This window comes from Podarcis liolepis, assembly GCF_965112155.1.
Source record: "Podarcis liolepis genome assembly, chromosome: 2".
Classification (NCBI taxonomy): domain Eukaryota; kingdom Metazoa; phylum Chordata; class Lepidosauria; order Squamata; family Lacertidae; genus Podarcis; species Podarcis liolepis.
Genome location: NC_139555.1, coordinates 116,491,654 through 116,505,123, shown reverse-complemented (window position 1 = coordinate 116,505,123; position 13,470 = coordinate 116,491,654). Strand labels below are relative to the sequence as shown.

The following is a 13,470-nucleotide window of genomic DNA, read 5'->3' as shown; positions in this document are numbered from 1 at the left end:
CGATGCAAAATGCCGGGGGGGGGGAAAGCGGCTTCACCAGAGAGATGCCATGGCCTAGAGCGATTTGATTTTACGTCACGTGCTGTTGTGTTTCCAGGTCAGGAGGAGTCGGAGCTGGGCGGGGTGAGGAGAGAGCGAGATGCTTTTATACGACACTGGAGGACCTTATGGTGGCCGAGTGGGGAAAGCTCCTGGAGTTGAAGAAGTGGGCATTTTAGCAAGTGTGGCGTGGAAGACACGCTGTCCCTATTGCAATTTTCTTTTCTGTACAGTTACTAAAGGTGGAGGAGCCTTTGGCAATCAGCTTTATTTTGCCTGTTTATGAATGCATATCATTGTTTTTCGCTTTTGTTTGTTTCAGCGTTATTGTTGGTTTTAATTTTCGTTGTGAGTTTGCCGGTTTGTTTTGAAAAGCGACTCATAAGTCCTAATAATATTAAAAAGTCCTGTCTTTCAACAGTGGTCAACAAGATGCCTATGAGAACCCACAAATCAAGAAACTCAGTAACAACAGCACTGTTCTTTCTACCTTTGTGTTCATAGGGAACTCGTATTCAGAGGCATACTGAGCCCCACAAACTCCCAAAATCTGCCCCAAAGGGTATGTGGGGTAAACACAGGACAGGTTTAGGGGAGTACATGGAGGGAGAAGGGCACGTTCTGTTGCACTAGTATAAATCCTTCCACTAATGTAATGAGAGACTATGCTGGATATACAAGCCATAACATTTATTGAATGTGTTTCTGTTTAGAGGCAGCAAAGGGGCTAGAACTGTTTGGAAGAAAAGTGTGGCAGTGAACTGGGCAAAACGTTTCTTTGCATGAGAGGAAAAGGACACATTCAGATTCAGATTTTTGTAGGGAGGCAGAGAGGAAATGGTCCTAATTTGAGAAGGGAGCAACTTGGTTCTTTATTTGCATACAATTATTCAGGCTTGTTGGAAATAATGGGATTTGAATTAATCACAGCTAAATTGCCCCACTAATTTCATTTGGATGCATCTCAATACAAGTTGGATTTGAGCTGATGTACTGTGGTTGAAGGCAGCTGATTCAGGCTTCAGAATGGAAAAGCTTGGAATTAACCTTCATTTTTACGAACTTAAATATTTAATTATTAAAATTTAATTTCTTTGTTCTTAAGTGTACAGTTATGAATACTTCATGACGTTTATAGTAGATATGTCTCCAGCTCTTATTAATGGAAATTGTTATGTAAGTAGATGTATGAATTTTACTTTTTTTGTCTTCAAGTGACTTTTGGTGTTCTGAATTATATGTTTAATAAGCTGGGTTTAACTTGCTTGCATTCAGTTTTATTTTAACCATTTGGAAATAAAAATTGTGTGGTGCAGCTGTAAGCATTTTTACTTCAAAGCAAACTGTCCTGAGATTAATGGGATACAGGCCTAGCAGCATGCTCTGCTATTCTCACTCTGAAACAGTTTCAGAGATCACTTTAGCTCTGCTGCTGACTTCTGGACTTTAAAAAAAGATAGGTAAATTTAGAACCAGAGGACAGGTGAGACCCTCACTTCTGCCCCTAGTCTTCTACTACATCCATCCATGAATTCACGTTTGTACCTAAGTAGGGTGCTGCTCATTTGAGCAACTTGAACACTGCAAGCTTCAGAGAAAGGCAGAGATGGGGAACCTGTGGCTTTTCAGGTGCTGTTGGATTCCCAGCTCTCCTCAACCCCAGCCAGCATCCCAATGGTCAGGGATGGTGGGAGTCATACACCTAGAGTGCCACAGGTTCCCTTGCTCTGGGTGTTGGGGACACAACTTCATAAAAGCTGCAGCAAGGAGAGCTCGGGGCATTTCCAGACTGTCACTATTTGAATGGGATTCAATTACACTGGGAGTTATTCTGCAACAAACATGCTTCCCCCCCACAAAAGACCAGACTTTTTGCAGTAAGGAAAGTGACAGGGAAATGCACTGGAAAGTGTGGGATAACATTTGCTGTGGTGCAGCATTGACGAGCCGATCCACATTGCACATTTAAAGCCAGCCAAAGCTCATTACTTCCCTCAAAAAAATATTGGGAATGGTAGTTTCCATTCACAGATATGCAATTTCCAGCACCCTTAACCAACTATGGTTCCTGGGATTCTTTTGGGGAAGTGATGTGCTTTAGTTAAGATTCCTGCACCACACGCGGTTGGACTAGATGACCCTCAGGGTCCCTTCCAACTCTACAATTCTATGAAAAGCACATGGGACACCTTAAATGTGTGGTGCTGATGTGCACATTATCCAATCTCCCACAAACAAATCAGGATGAATGCTCAATAAACAGGCTGTCTCGAAGTGCCCTTGATTTAGCCCCTCACATTTTTAACTTAAAACTGTCTGGTTACAACAGTTATTTTATGCAAGCATTTCATTAGCCCAGACGTTCTTCTGGCTGACACTATTGTTTCATCTTGGTTTTTTTGTTTTGTTTTTTAAACCCACTGCACCGCTGCCTGTGTTTATGTTTGTTTTTATTGCATTGTTTTATATGCTGTGAGCCGGCTCTGAGCGCTGTGTTTTGTGGGGGAAGGGCGGGATATGCATTTCCCTCCTAAATAAATAAAATGAATAAAAGCCTCTCCCGCTCGGTCTGCTGTAGTCATTTCTGCTGCAACAGCTTCTCCCCCAGAGATTTAAAAGCCGAGAGGGTGTTTCCTCCCCCCTCCTCCTTTGGGCTTCAGACCTACTAGGAAACTATAATGGTCTGCAATATGTAATCAATAGTAAAAAAGAAATGTTCCTTAGCAGCTGCAGTCTCTGAAATGGCAGCCTCTGCACAGTGATTAACAAAAGATGTTGCTGAGCTGGAAAGGACATGGAAAAGGGCAATCAAAATTATCAAACCACTAGAGCAACTTCCCTATGAGGAAAGGTTAACTGTGTGTGTGTGTGTGTGTGTGTGTGTGTGTGTGTGTGTATATATATATATATATATATATATATATATATATATATATATGACAATTTTCTCCAAATTTCCCCTGCTTCAGATTGCTGGAAATTATTGAGGCCCACCAGTCACAAAATGGAGGCAACATTTGACATAATAATCTGGCAATTACTGTCCTTTTTTTTTTACTGAAATCTAATCCATCTTTGAAAATGGTTGAATTCTATGCTGCACTATTTTCCTTGTGGCAAGGCGTTCCAGAGCTCACCTTTCCTCAAGTTCAGTGCAGCTGCTGGAAGTGGTAAGAGAGGATGGGTGTTCTTGCAGTTGGGGCCTGCTTGTCAGCCTCCCAGAGGCATCAAGCTGGCCACTATCTGGGTGCTGAAATGCACTTAGGCAGGGAGAACCAGCTGCACAAATATAAAATGGGGGGCACCTGGCTTGGCAGAAGTACATATGAAAAGGACCTAGGAGTCTTGGTGGACCACAACTGTGATGTAGCAGCAAAAATGCTGCCGCTATTCTAGGCTGTATAAGTAACAGGACTGCACTAGTGGACGTTCGGGTTGCAAATGTGATCCGTGCGGGATTCATGTTCGCAACCTGCAGCATTCGCAACCCACAGTGGTGCATCTGCGCGGGTTGCGATTCGGTGCTTCTGCGCATGTGCGACCACCGAAACCTGGAAGTAACCCATTCCAGTACTTCCGGGTTTCAGTGGTCTGTAACCCAAAAAAAACACAACCTGAAGTGGATGTAACCTGAGGTATGGCTGAATTACGCCTTGGTCAGACCCCACCTGGAGTCCTGTGTCCAGTTCTGAGCATCATGATTTAAGGATATTGACAAGCTGGAACATGTGGTTAACTAAGATAATCAGGGACGTGGGTGGCGCTGTGGGTTAAACCACAGAGCCTAGGACTTGCCGATCAGAAGGTCGGCGGTTCGAATCCCCACGACAGGGTGAGCTCCCGTTGCTTGGTCCCAGTTCCTGCCCACCTAGCAGTTCGAAAGCACATCAAAGTGCAAGTAAATAGGTACCGCTCTGGCGGGAAGGTAAACAGCATTTCCATGCGCTGCTCTGGTTTGCCAGAAGCAGCTTAGTCACATGACCTGGAAGCTGTACGCCGGCTCCCTCAGCCAATAAAGCGAGATGAGCGCCGCAAGCCCAGAGTCGTTCACGACTGGACCTAATGGTCAGGGGTCCCTTTACCTTAAGATAATCAAGGGTCTGGAAATCAATTCTTATGAAGAATGGTTCAGGTGGTTGGATATGTTTAACCTGGTAAAGAGGAGACTGAAAGGAGATATAATAGCCATCTTCAAATCTCTAAAGGCTTATCAGCACATGGGAGATGGAGCAAGTTTGTTTTCTCCTGCTCTGGAGGGTAGGACCCAAACCAATTGCTTCAGGGAAGGAGATTTCGACCCTGCATTGTGGAGGACAACCCCAACACAAGTTTTAGCTAAGCCATCTTAGTCTGCAAATTCATGTTTAACAACTGTGTTTCGTTACACTTTTTTTTTAAAAGGATCAACCTCCAGCCATTTCACAGAACAAGAATGCTAGAGAAAAGAACAGTCCTAGGCAGAATTTCAGAGGCGGCCAAAAGAGAAACAGAAAATAAAACCCGTAATTCACCTTACAACTTGTAACTGGAGCTTCTTCTCAATATGGAACAAGTCATCTTGAGATATAAAAAATAAATGGCAAAAAAGGAGGGGGAGAATTTAATGTAAAATCTACAAGTAATGCATATCCCTAATAAATTGAATTTAAGGGTTTTTTTAATGCATTTTTACAACTACAGATTCACAAACATTCATAGGAAGGAAGCAGTGTTCACCTCTCCCCGTGCCTCTTCATGTGAACAGCAAACATGCAGACACGTCGAGGGATATAAACGGACGTGAAAGGTGGATTTAAGAATAAGTGAGGTCAAGGGAAGCTGGAGGAGGGCGGTGGGCTGATAATTTCAAGAGAGACGGTGCAGCTCAATTTCTCCCAGCAGTACAGGCAGATTCCAAGAAAGGCGTCCATTTCATGATGCCCCATCTTTGAGAAAGGCGTCCATTTTCTGACCCCTCTTACTTCTTGTAGAAAGATGGAAGTGCGGCCATTTTCTTCTTGTGGAGGCTTGGGCAAGACCTTGTTCTGAAGTCCTAGAGAGGATGGTACAGTCCCCATGCCCTTCCAGGCATTGTGTCCCCTGTTGTCACGGTACAGCAAAGCCAGGGGAGCCAGGTTCAAATGTCCCCTCATCCATGAAAGAGAAACTAATTGTGATGGAGCGCCATGTTTGTTTATTTCTTTAACTGGTTTGTGTATAGAAATAGGTGGGAGGGAGGGAGAGGACCCCCAGTAAGTGTCTGAGCTGATAGTGAGTGTCTCGGGTTCAGAAAGGTTGGAGGCTACTTTTCCACAAAAAAGGGTGTTTGCAAGGGAGAGGAGCAAAATGCTGCCCCCTTCCTTGTCATTGTATTTCAAGCATTTTTCCCTCAAACCCAGCTCACTGCTAGTGAGGAAACTGCTTCAAGACAATGAGCAAGGAAAGGGGAGCTGGGGAGGGTTCAAGGTTCGTCCCCCACACCCTCCAAACACACTCCACGTCGTGGAATGAACAACCTCTCCCTCTACCATCACAATCTTTATTCCCCTGCTTAAAAAAAAAAAGAAATCAGGATTGAATAAACTATACAATCAACTTCTCCCACCCCACATCTAGTTTCACTCTTACTGAGCGTCATATGGGAAGTCCCTCCTCTCCAGCCTTGTCTCCCTAACAGGGTTATCGTTAGGGCAAAAAAGGATTTCCACTCCTGCCTGCCCCCTTTTCCATTTGTATCTGGCCCTGAGCTCCTTGAAGAAGTTGCAAATTATGGGGCAGATGCTGTCGTCGTTACCTTAGCACAGGGGGACAGAACCACTGGCCCGCCAGATGTGGTTGGACTACAAGTGTGCAGGTATTCCTTATCATGTTGTTCCCAATTTATACTGAGTGCCCATAGCACTCTTCACCAACCAGGTGACCTCCAGGTGATGTTGTGCTACAACTCCCACCTGCCCCAGCCAGCATAGCTAATGGGAGTTGTAGTTTAACACCATCTGGGGAACAGCCTGCCATAACCGGCCAGTCCTAGATATATGAAGAGGAGAGAAAACACAGAGCAAGCTAAAAAAGCCCTACTAGTTAAAGGGGGGGGAGAGGGGAGCAAAAAGACTACCATTATCTCTCTATCCTTCAAAATATTTATTATAAAATCCCTTCCTTTACTCCTTTCTAGATCCCAAGTGCTGTCCCTGAACTTCCAGGTTGTCATTATTTGCAAGGAGGATCACAATGTGAGCAAAATCAGGGTTGTGCAATGATAGTTGATAGTTCATCTGGAGGTCTTGCACAACAAACCTACAGCGGTACCTCGCAAGACGAAAAACGCACAAGACGAAAGAGTTTTCCATTTTTTGAGTCGTTCCACAAGATGAATTTCCCTATGGGTTTGCTTTGCAAGACGAAACGTCTTGCGAGTTCTTGCGAGTTTGTTTCCTTTTTCTTAAAGCCGCTAAGCCGTTAATAGCCGCTAATAGCCGTGCTTTGCAAGACGAAAAAACCGCAAGACGAAGAGACTCGCGGAACGGATTAATTTCGTCTTGCGAGGCACCACTGTACTTCCTTACAATAAGCAAAGGGATGGGGAAATGCTCAGGAAAGTGCGGGAAAACACTTGCCTCGATGTTACGCCATCTAGCCTCCTCGCGAACAAATCAGAATGTTGTTCTAATCTCCCTGCAAAGCAGGACGAAGGCTCAACAAACAGCTCACCTGGCAGCACCCACAAAACTTTCCCTTTCTGCCAGTGTGGTGTAGTGGTTAAGAGCGGTAGTCACGTAATCTGGGAAACCGGGTTCGCGTCTCCGCTCCTCCACATGCAGCTGCTGGGTGACCTTGGGCTAGTCACACTTCTCTGAAGTCTCTCAGCCCCACTCACCTCACAGAGTGTTTGTTGTGGGGGAGGAAGGGAAAGGAGAATGTTAGCCGCTTTGAGACTCCTGAAGGGGAGTGAAAGGCGGGATATCAAATCCAAACTCTTCTTCTTCTTCTTTGTAAGAAGACATGTCCACCTTTTGGGTGGGTGAGATCTAAATTAATTTCTCTGCTCCCAGTATGCTGCCCTGTTCTGACTCTCCTACACAAACTCGCTTTTCTTCATCTTGTATACACCTATAGGGCTTTTTTCAGCTAGAACTCTCCAGAACTCAGTTTTGGCACCTCTCAGGGGGCCGCCATTGCCATTACAGTCAAACTTCGGCTCCTGAACAGCCCCATTTACGAATGATTCAGCTCCCGAACACCAAAAATCTGGAAGGAAATGTTCCAGTTTTCGAATGTTTTTTGGAAGCTGAACATCCAACGTAGCTTCCGCTTGAGTGCAGGAAGCTTGTGCAACCAATCGGAAGCCACGCCTTGGTTGTCAAATGTTTCAGAAGCTAAACAGGCTTCCAGAATGGATTACGTTTGACAACCGAGGTTTGACTGTATAAGAGGTGTTCACGGTGAGTTCCAGCACCTCTTTTTCTGGAAAAAACAACACTGTATACCACAGTGAACACTAAAAGCTGGGCGGGAGAATCTGTAGTCTTCCAGATGTTGGCGGACTTCAAGACCCATCAGCTCCAGTCAGCATAGCCAATAGTCAGGCATGATGGGAGTTGTAGTCCAATTTTACCTGGAGGACCACGGTTTCCCACCCCAGCATTATGTAATTTCCCCATAAAGCTCCGTTCCCTTCATCCTGGAGGGGGACAGTTAAGCAGTCTCCTTCCTTCCCTCCCCATCCCAGTTATTCCTGGGAGCACCACTTTATCCAGGACACGCCAACTGTCCACTTTGGGGCAGGCCAACATGTCTGCTCATTGATGGACAGCTGTAGGCAGGCTTCAAGTGATGTGACGTGTGGTCGAATCAAGAAGACAGCGAAGAGTTTGCACTTCTCCTCACATTCACCTCAAACTGGACCTTTGCAAGAGAGACGTGTTTAGTTGCTAGTGTACAGTACATGCACGTCTGAACCAGGGCAGAGAATCACCCTTTCTCCAAGAAAAAAATGCACATGCACCTAACCTGCTTTTATAATTTTCTCACTCACAAGCACTTTATGCAATTTGCTCTCCACTCCTTAGTCCTCCTCTTCTTCCAGTACCCCCATACTAAGGTCGCATCCACACTAGGCATGGACAAATATGTCAAGTACAGTTTCTCATTTTCCCCCAATCTTAAATTCATTTCTCTGCTTTTCCACATCAGTTTGCAATTTTCTCCTCTAAAAAAAAAAGTCCTCATGAAAATTCATCAGCATCTTAGTGTGAATTTCTCCTAATATATACATTTTTTGCATGTAATTTTGCCTAAAACGCACATTTCCCCAAAGCAATTTCCTCTAATATAATTCATTTTATTGGTATTTTCGCTAACATGTGCATTTATATGCACACCTTACCCTAGCATATGCATTTTGTACACATTGTTTGCCTGCACGACCGCATGGCAAAATTCAGAGAAGTGCAAAGTTCAAAGGATGGCTGTGTTTTGGATTGCGCATTGTTTCAGAAGACGCAAATTAGGCAAGTTCGCCTTTAAATGCAAAATGAATCCAACCTCTCCCCCATCCCTAACCCACACAGTGCATTCAGGGCACTCTTACACCACTTTAGCAGTCCTAGAGAATCCTGGGGACCGTAGTTTGTTAAGGGTGTGGGAACTGTTCCATGAGGACAACAGCAGCCTTGACAAACTATGGTTTTCAGGACTCGAATGGTTTCTCAGCCCTGCTTCCACATTTGCTGTGTATCAGAGATGGGGAACCTGCAGCCCTCCAGAGGTTGCTGAGACTTAAACTCCCATGATGCCTGTTCACTGGCCATGCTAGCTGGGGCTGCTGGGAGTCGGAGTCCAGAACCATCTGCAGAGTCATGTTAACCCCTCCCCCCCAAAAAAAATCAATTCTTTAACATAACAGGGTGCTCCTAAACGCATGCTAAGCCTAGCATGTTTCCAGTACCAGAACTGAACTGAGCTTACAGCCCTTCTATACCACAGTCCTTCACTACTTAAGTTTTTTTCCATTTTGGCAACCCAGGAGGTTTCTTGGGAGTTGGGTATGCTTAGCTGTTGCTACTGTAAAACAACCAGGAGTCCGAATCTACTTGTCAACCTGCTGCAACTATCACCACAATCCCAATCGACCTTCTGCCTCTATAGGAAACTTTCTCAGCCAGAGGCCACAGTCCCTCGTGGGCAGCCTCCCAGGAACTTCAAACTAGTGGCAAAGGGGTCTGGAGGGCCGCATTCTGGACCCCAGTGGCTGAGGTTCCCCACCATTGCTCTACGAAACTATAGATTCCCTTGGCTGATTAATACGACGAGTCTGGAAAGAGGCTTGAATTAGTCGGGCCAAGCAAGTGAGCAGCAGGAGCTCAACATTCCTGCATTGCAGGGGGTTGGACTAGATGACCCTTGGGGTCCCTTCCAACTCTACAATTCCATGATTCTGTGTTAAGACTAGGGGCAGGCACTTCTGCTGTGACCTTGAAAGCAGTTAAAGGTTGATCCGCCTAGCGCTTTACGTCGTATTTCTGGGTGGGGAGAGGACCATTTGCGGTGCTCTACCAGCAACGTGGCCTTGACTATTTGGTCAGGCCCTCCTCAGAGGAGGTCAGTGCAGCATGCATGCAAATATCCCCACCCACCCAGGCAGAAAAATGAAGGGCAGAGGTGAGCTTGCCCTAGATTCATTTGGGGCAGGGGGACAAAAATAGGGCCACACGTCACAGGCTAGAGGTGGTCAAACACAGTGGGACTCGATGAATTTGTTCTCAGCCAGGTGCAGCATGGGATCGTTTGCCTGCAAGAAACTTGTGGCGCAGTGGTTGTGTGGCAGAGGAGAATAACAGTTATACAGGTCTCCTGCCATCCCATAAAATACTTTTGCTTCTACAAATCTACACCCTGCCAGCTTTCCAATGACAAGGGAAGGAGGACAGAGTTACCAGAAGTGTTTTCAAACTACATCTTGAGGTGTGAATGGGAATGCTTGGCAATTTCTCAGAAGAGAAGGAAGGAAATGGAGGAGAAGCTGTCCTCTGAAAGGAAAGCGAGGCCACCACAATGCAACCAATATTCTCAAAACCAATGAAATGCTCATCTATAAGAGTGGGTTGGGTGTGCTGAAAGACACCGTCGGGCTTCAAGGCGGTGACAAATTTAGAGGCCCAAGAGGCCCAGGCAGGTGTTTCCATGCAAACTATGTGTGGGTGGGTGTATGTCATAATAAATTTCCCAAAATCCTCTGCAACATGTTCCCATTTTGTGGCGGCGACCGCTTCAGCGGATGAGTTGCTCTGGACAGGTTTCCATAATGGAAAGCTGCCTTGAGAGACACTGCCTTGGAAGAGCTGAATTGTTCATCTCTGTGCAGAGTCCTGCCCACCCTCCACCTTGACCATTCTCTGCGGCAGGGATAGGGAACTTCCAGATATTGTTGACTCCCAACTCCTATTGGCCCTGGCTGACATCAGCACCAGACAGAAGGCCCCGTCCCTAACCCAAAGAGAGTCACCAGAACACAGGAAGTTACCTTATATGGTCAACCTGCAGGTCCCTCTGGCTCAGAAGCTTCTACACTGATAGTGAGCAGCTCTCTATGGTTCCAGGCACAGGATTCTCCCAGCCCTAGCTGGAGGCTGTGGGGACGGAGTCTGGAACCTTGCACATGCATAGCTTGTGTACTACCAGTGAGCCACGGTCCTTCCCTTGACCTCAGGGATGGTCCGCAGAGTTTGCTAGCTGGGAATCACAGGCAGGCGGCAGGCACCATAAGAACAAACCTGCCTCTGTGCCAAGTCAGACCACAGGTCCGTCTAGCCAAATGTGCGCATCTCCCCTTATGCATGGGGGATGGAGGTGGGGAATGCAGCATGCACATGTGCCACACTTGCGGACTCCTCCTGCACAAACCACAGGCCTAGCCATGTTGATGCCCATCACACCAGCAAGCCTTAACAGCCAGGATGAATGACCAGCCTTTGGAGGAAACTTATACCTATGGAGAGAAAAAATATATGTGTCTTCTTTCTAAATTGTAAGAGAGATTCCGCGCCTTAATGTTATGTGTAGAGAATAAAAACGGCCCTCGAGATTACAGAAGCTAAGGCCATCCCTGATTTACAAGATTCCTGGCCGGGGCGATGGGTGAAGTGGCCCCATCAGGAGGGCCGGCCTAGTGACCAAAGCCTCTCCCCGCTCTTACGCGCATTTATATGGCTCCTCTCCCGTGTGGACCCTCTTGTGACTTAGGAGGTGGGAGCTGGAAATGAAGCACTTCCCACACTCCAAGCACTCGTAGGGCTTCTCCCCCGTGTGTACCCGCTTATGGCTGACGAGGCGAGAGCTCGAGATGAAGCTCTTGCCGCACTCGGAGCACTCAAAAGGCTTCTCTCCCGTGTGGGTTCTCTTGTGTGTGATGAGGGAGGCTTTCTGCCGGAAGCTCTTGCCGCACCCTGAGCATATATATGGCTTCTCTCCCGTGTGGATCCGGCTGTGCGCCGTCAGGTTGGAGCTCCGGCTGAAGTTCTTGCCGCAGTCGGGGCACTTGTACGGCTTCTCGCCCGTGTGGGTCCTCTTGTGGTCGGTGAGGTGGGAGCTGCTCCCGAAGCGCTTCCCGCACTCCAAGCACTCGTAGGGCTTCTCTCCGGTGTGCACCCGAATGTGGTTGATGATCTGCGAGCAAGCGCTGAAGCTCTTCCCGCACAGCGTGCACTCGTAGGGCTTCTCTCCCGTGTGGGTCCGCTTGTGGGTGATGAGGGAGGCTTTCTGGTTAAAGTTCTTGCCGCAGTACGAGCAGCTGTAGGGCTTCTCTCCTGTGTGGACCCTCTTGTGCGTGATGAGCTGGGAGCTGGTGCTGAAGCTCTTCCCGCACTCGGAGCACTCGTACGGCTTCTCGCCCGTGTGGGTCCTCTCGTGGGTGATCAGGGAGGCTTTCTGGTTGAAGCTCTTCCCGCAGACCGCGCACTTGTGAGGCTTCTCAGGCATGTGGGTCTCCTCGTGCCTCATGAGCTCAGAGGGGTGCGAGAACCAGGTTTCGCACACCGAGCACTTGTAGGGCTTCTCCCCAGTGTGGATCCTCTCGTGGATCACCAGGTGGGTTCTCTCGTAGAAGCTTGCCCCGCAAAAGGAGCATTTGTGGGGCTTTTCAATTGGTTGCATTTCCTGATGGCCAAAGCTCTGGCAGGAGCTTTCCCCCGAGTCAGCGTGCCTGTGGGTTCCCTCCTGGGAGGAACCTTCACGTAAGCCCCTCTCGCCTTCCTCAGAAAGCTTGGCGGCCTTCCCAGGAGGGCTTTCCAGGTGACCTTCAGGCCCCTGGCGACTTTCAGTCTTCCCGTCCATCTCAAGGCCCTGGAAACCTTTCGCTTTGCCTCTTTCCAGAGATGCCCCACCAATACCCACTTGATCAGGCCGGTCAGCCTGAAAGGTTGACTCCTCCTCGTCGTCATCTTGCACTTGCTCATTGCCTGTTGGAACACAAATACAGTGGTACCTCGGGTTACATACGCTTCAGGTTACAGATTCCACTAACCCAGAAATAGTACCGCGGGTTAAGAACTTTGCTTCAGGATGAGTACAGAAATCGTGCTCCGGAAGCAGCGGGAGGCCCCATTAGCTAATGTGGTGCTTCAGGTTAAGAACAGTTTCAGGTTAAGAACAGACTGCTGGAATAAATTAAGTTCTTAACCCAAGGTACCACTGTAAAAGATACAGCCCTGCTGTATCCCCCCAGAGGCCAGCTTCCTCTTTCCCACAGTAGCCAACCAGGTACCCCTCTAGCAAGCCCACAAACAGGATGTGTGGGCAACAGCCTTATTTCCTCTTTGACCTCCCAACAAACCATGAGATTCCATTTAGCTAACACTGACAAGCTAATTCCATGACGGAATACTGTACTGCATCATTTTATTTATTCCAGCGATCACCACCCTTACTCAAAAATGAGCTCAAGGTGGCGTTTCTCCAAGAAGTTGAAGGTGGTGTACATGTTTCTCCCCCTCCTCAGTTAATCTCCACAACAACCCTGTGAGGTAGGATAGGCTGAGAGGCAGTTAACTGGCCCAAGATCACCCAGTGAGTTGTATGGCTGAAGGGGGATTTGAGTCGTGGTCTCCCAGGTTCTAGTTTGGCACTCTAACTACTCTGCTACACTGGCAAGCCCGCGAGGTGGTTTAGACTGAGAAAGAGTGATCAAGGAGACAGCAGGGGACTTCAAGTCTGATCATACCTGAGCACTGGACATATTGGCTGGGGCTGGTGAGAGTTGGAGTCCCTCACCCCTGATGTAGCAGGAATACTTACCAGACAAGGTGGCCTCCCAGTCATCCTCCTGCTTTTCCTCCAAGGGGAGCTGCATTTTCAGGACAGCCGCTGGCGAATGATCTGACATGGGAGAGTTAAATGGCTTCTCCAAGGAGCCTGACAGCTAATTTTTTTTTTTAAAAAAAGAGAGAGATGCATAAT

At 47.4% G+C, this 13,470-nt stretch overlaps 1 protein-coding gene and 2 long non-coding RNA genes across 3 annotated transcripts; 1 reads left to right on the top strand and 2 right to left on the bottom strand.

Annotated features, from left to right (window-relative positions):
* Nucleotides 1-103: 103 nt before the first annotated feature.
* On the top strand, nt 104-2,600 carry LOC310702147. The gene is made up of 2 exons (XR_014523294.1): nt 104-601; nt 753-2,600. It is a non-coding gene; the product is annotated as an uncharacterized lncRNA (long non-coding RNA).
* A 2,078-nt stretch (nt 2,601-4,678) lies between these two features.
* LOC310702116 lies at nt 4,679-6,700 on the bottom strand. The gene is made up of 2 exons (XR_014523258.1): nt 6,585-6,700; nt 4,679-6,327 (listed from the first exon to the last, which is right to left on the bottom strand). It is a non-coding gene; the product is annotated as an uncharacterized lncRNA (long non-coding RNA).
* Nucleotides 6,701-8,274: 1,574 nt separating this feature from the next.
* LOC310701661 (uncharacterized protein) lies at nt 8,275-13,459 on the bottom strand. Its single transcript, XM_083492895.1, has 2 exons — nt 13,309-13,459; nt 8,275-12,473 (listed from the first exon to the last, which is right to left on the bottom strand). The coding sequence occupies exons 1-2, from the start codon at nt 13,394-13,396 to the stop codon at nt 11,209-11,211; spliced, it is 1,353 nt and encodes a 450-aa protein (XP_083349021.1). The 5' UTR covers nt 13,397-13,459; the 3' UTR covers nt 8,275-11,208.
* Between the last annotated feature and the right edge of the window lie 11 nt (nt 13,460-13,470).

Excerpts from the sequence above, each read along its gene's own strand:
- LOC310701661 (XM_083492895.1), bottom strand. The coding sequence starts at position 13,396 with ATGTCAGATCATTCGCCAGCGGCTGTCCTGAAAATGCAGCTCCCCTTG. Across the intron at positions 12,474-13,308 it reads CTGGGAGGCCACCTTGTCTG|GCAATGAGCAAGTGCAAGAT; the intron begins GTAAGTATTCCT and ends GTGTTCCAACAG.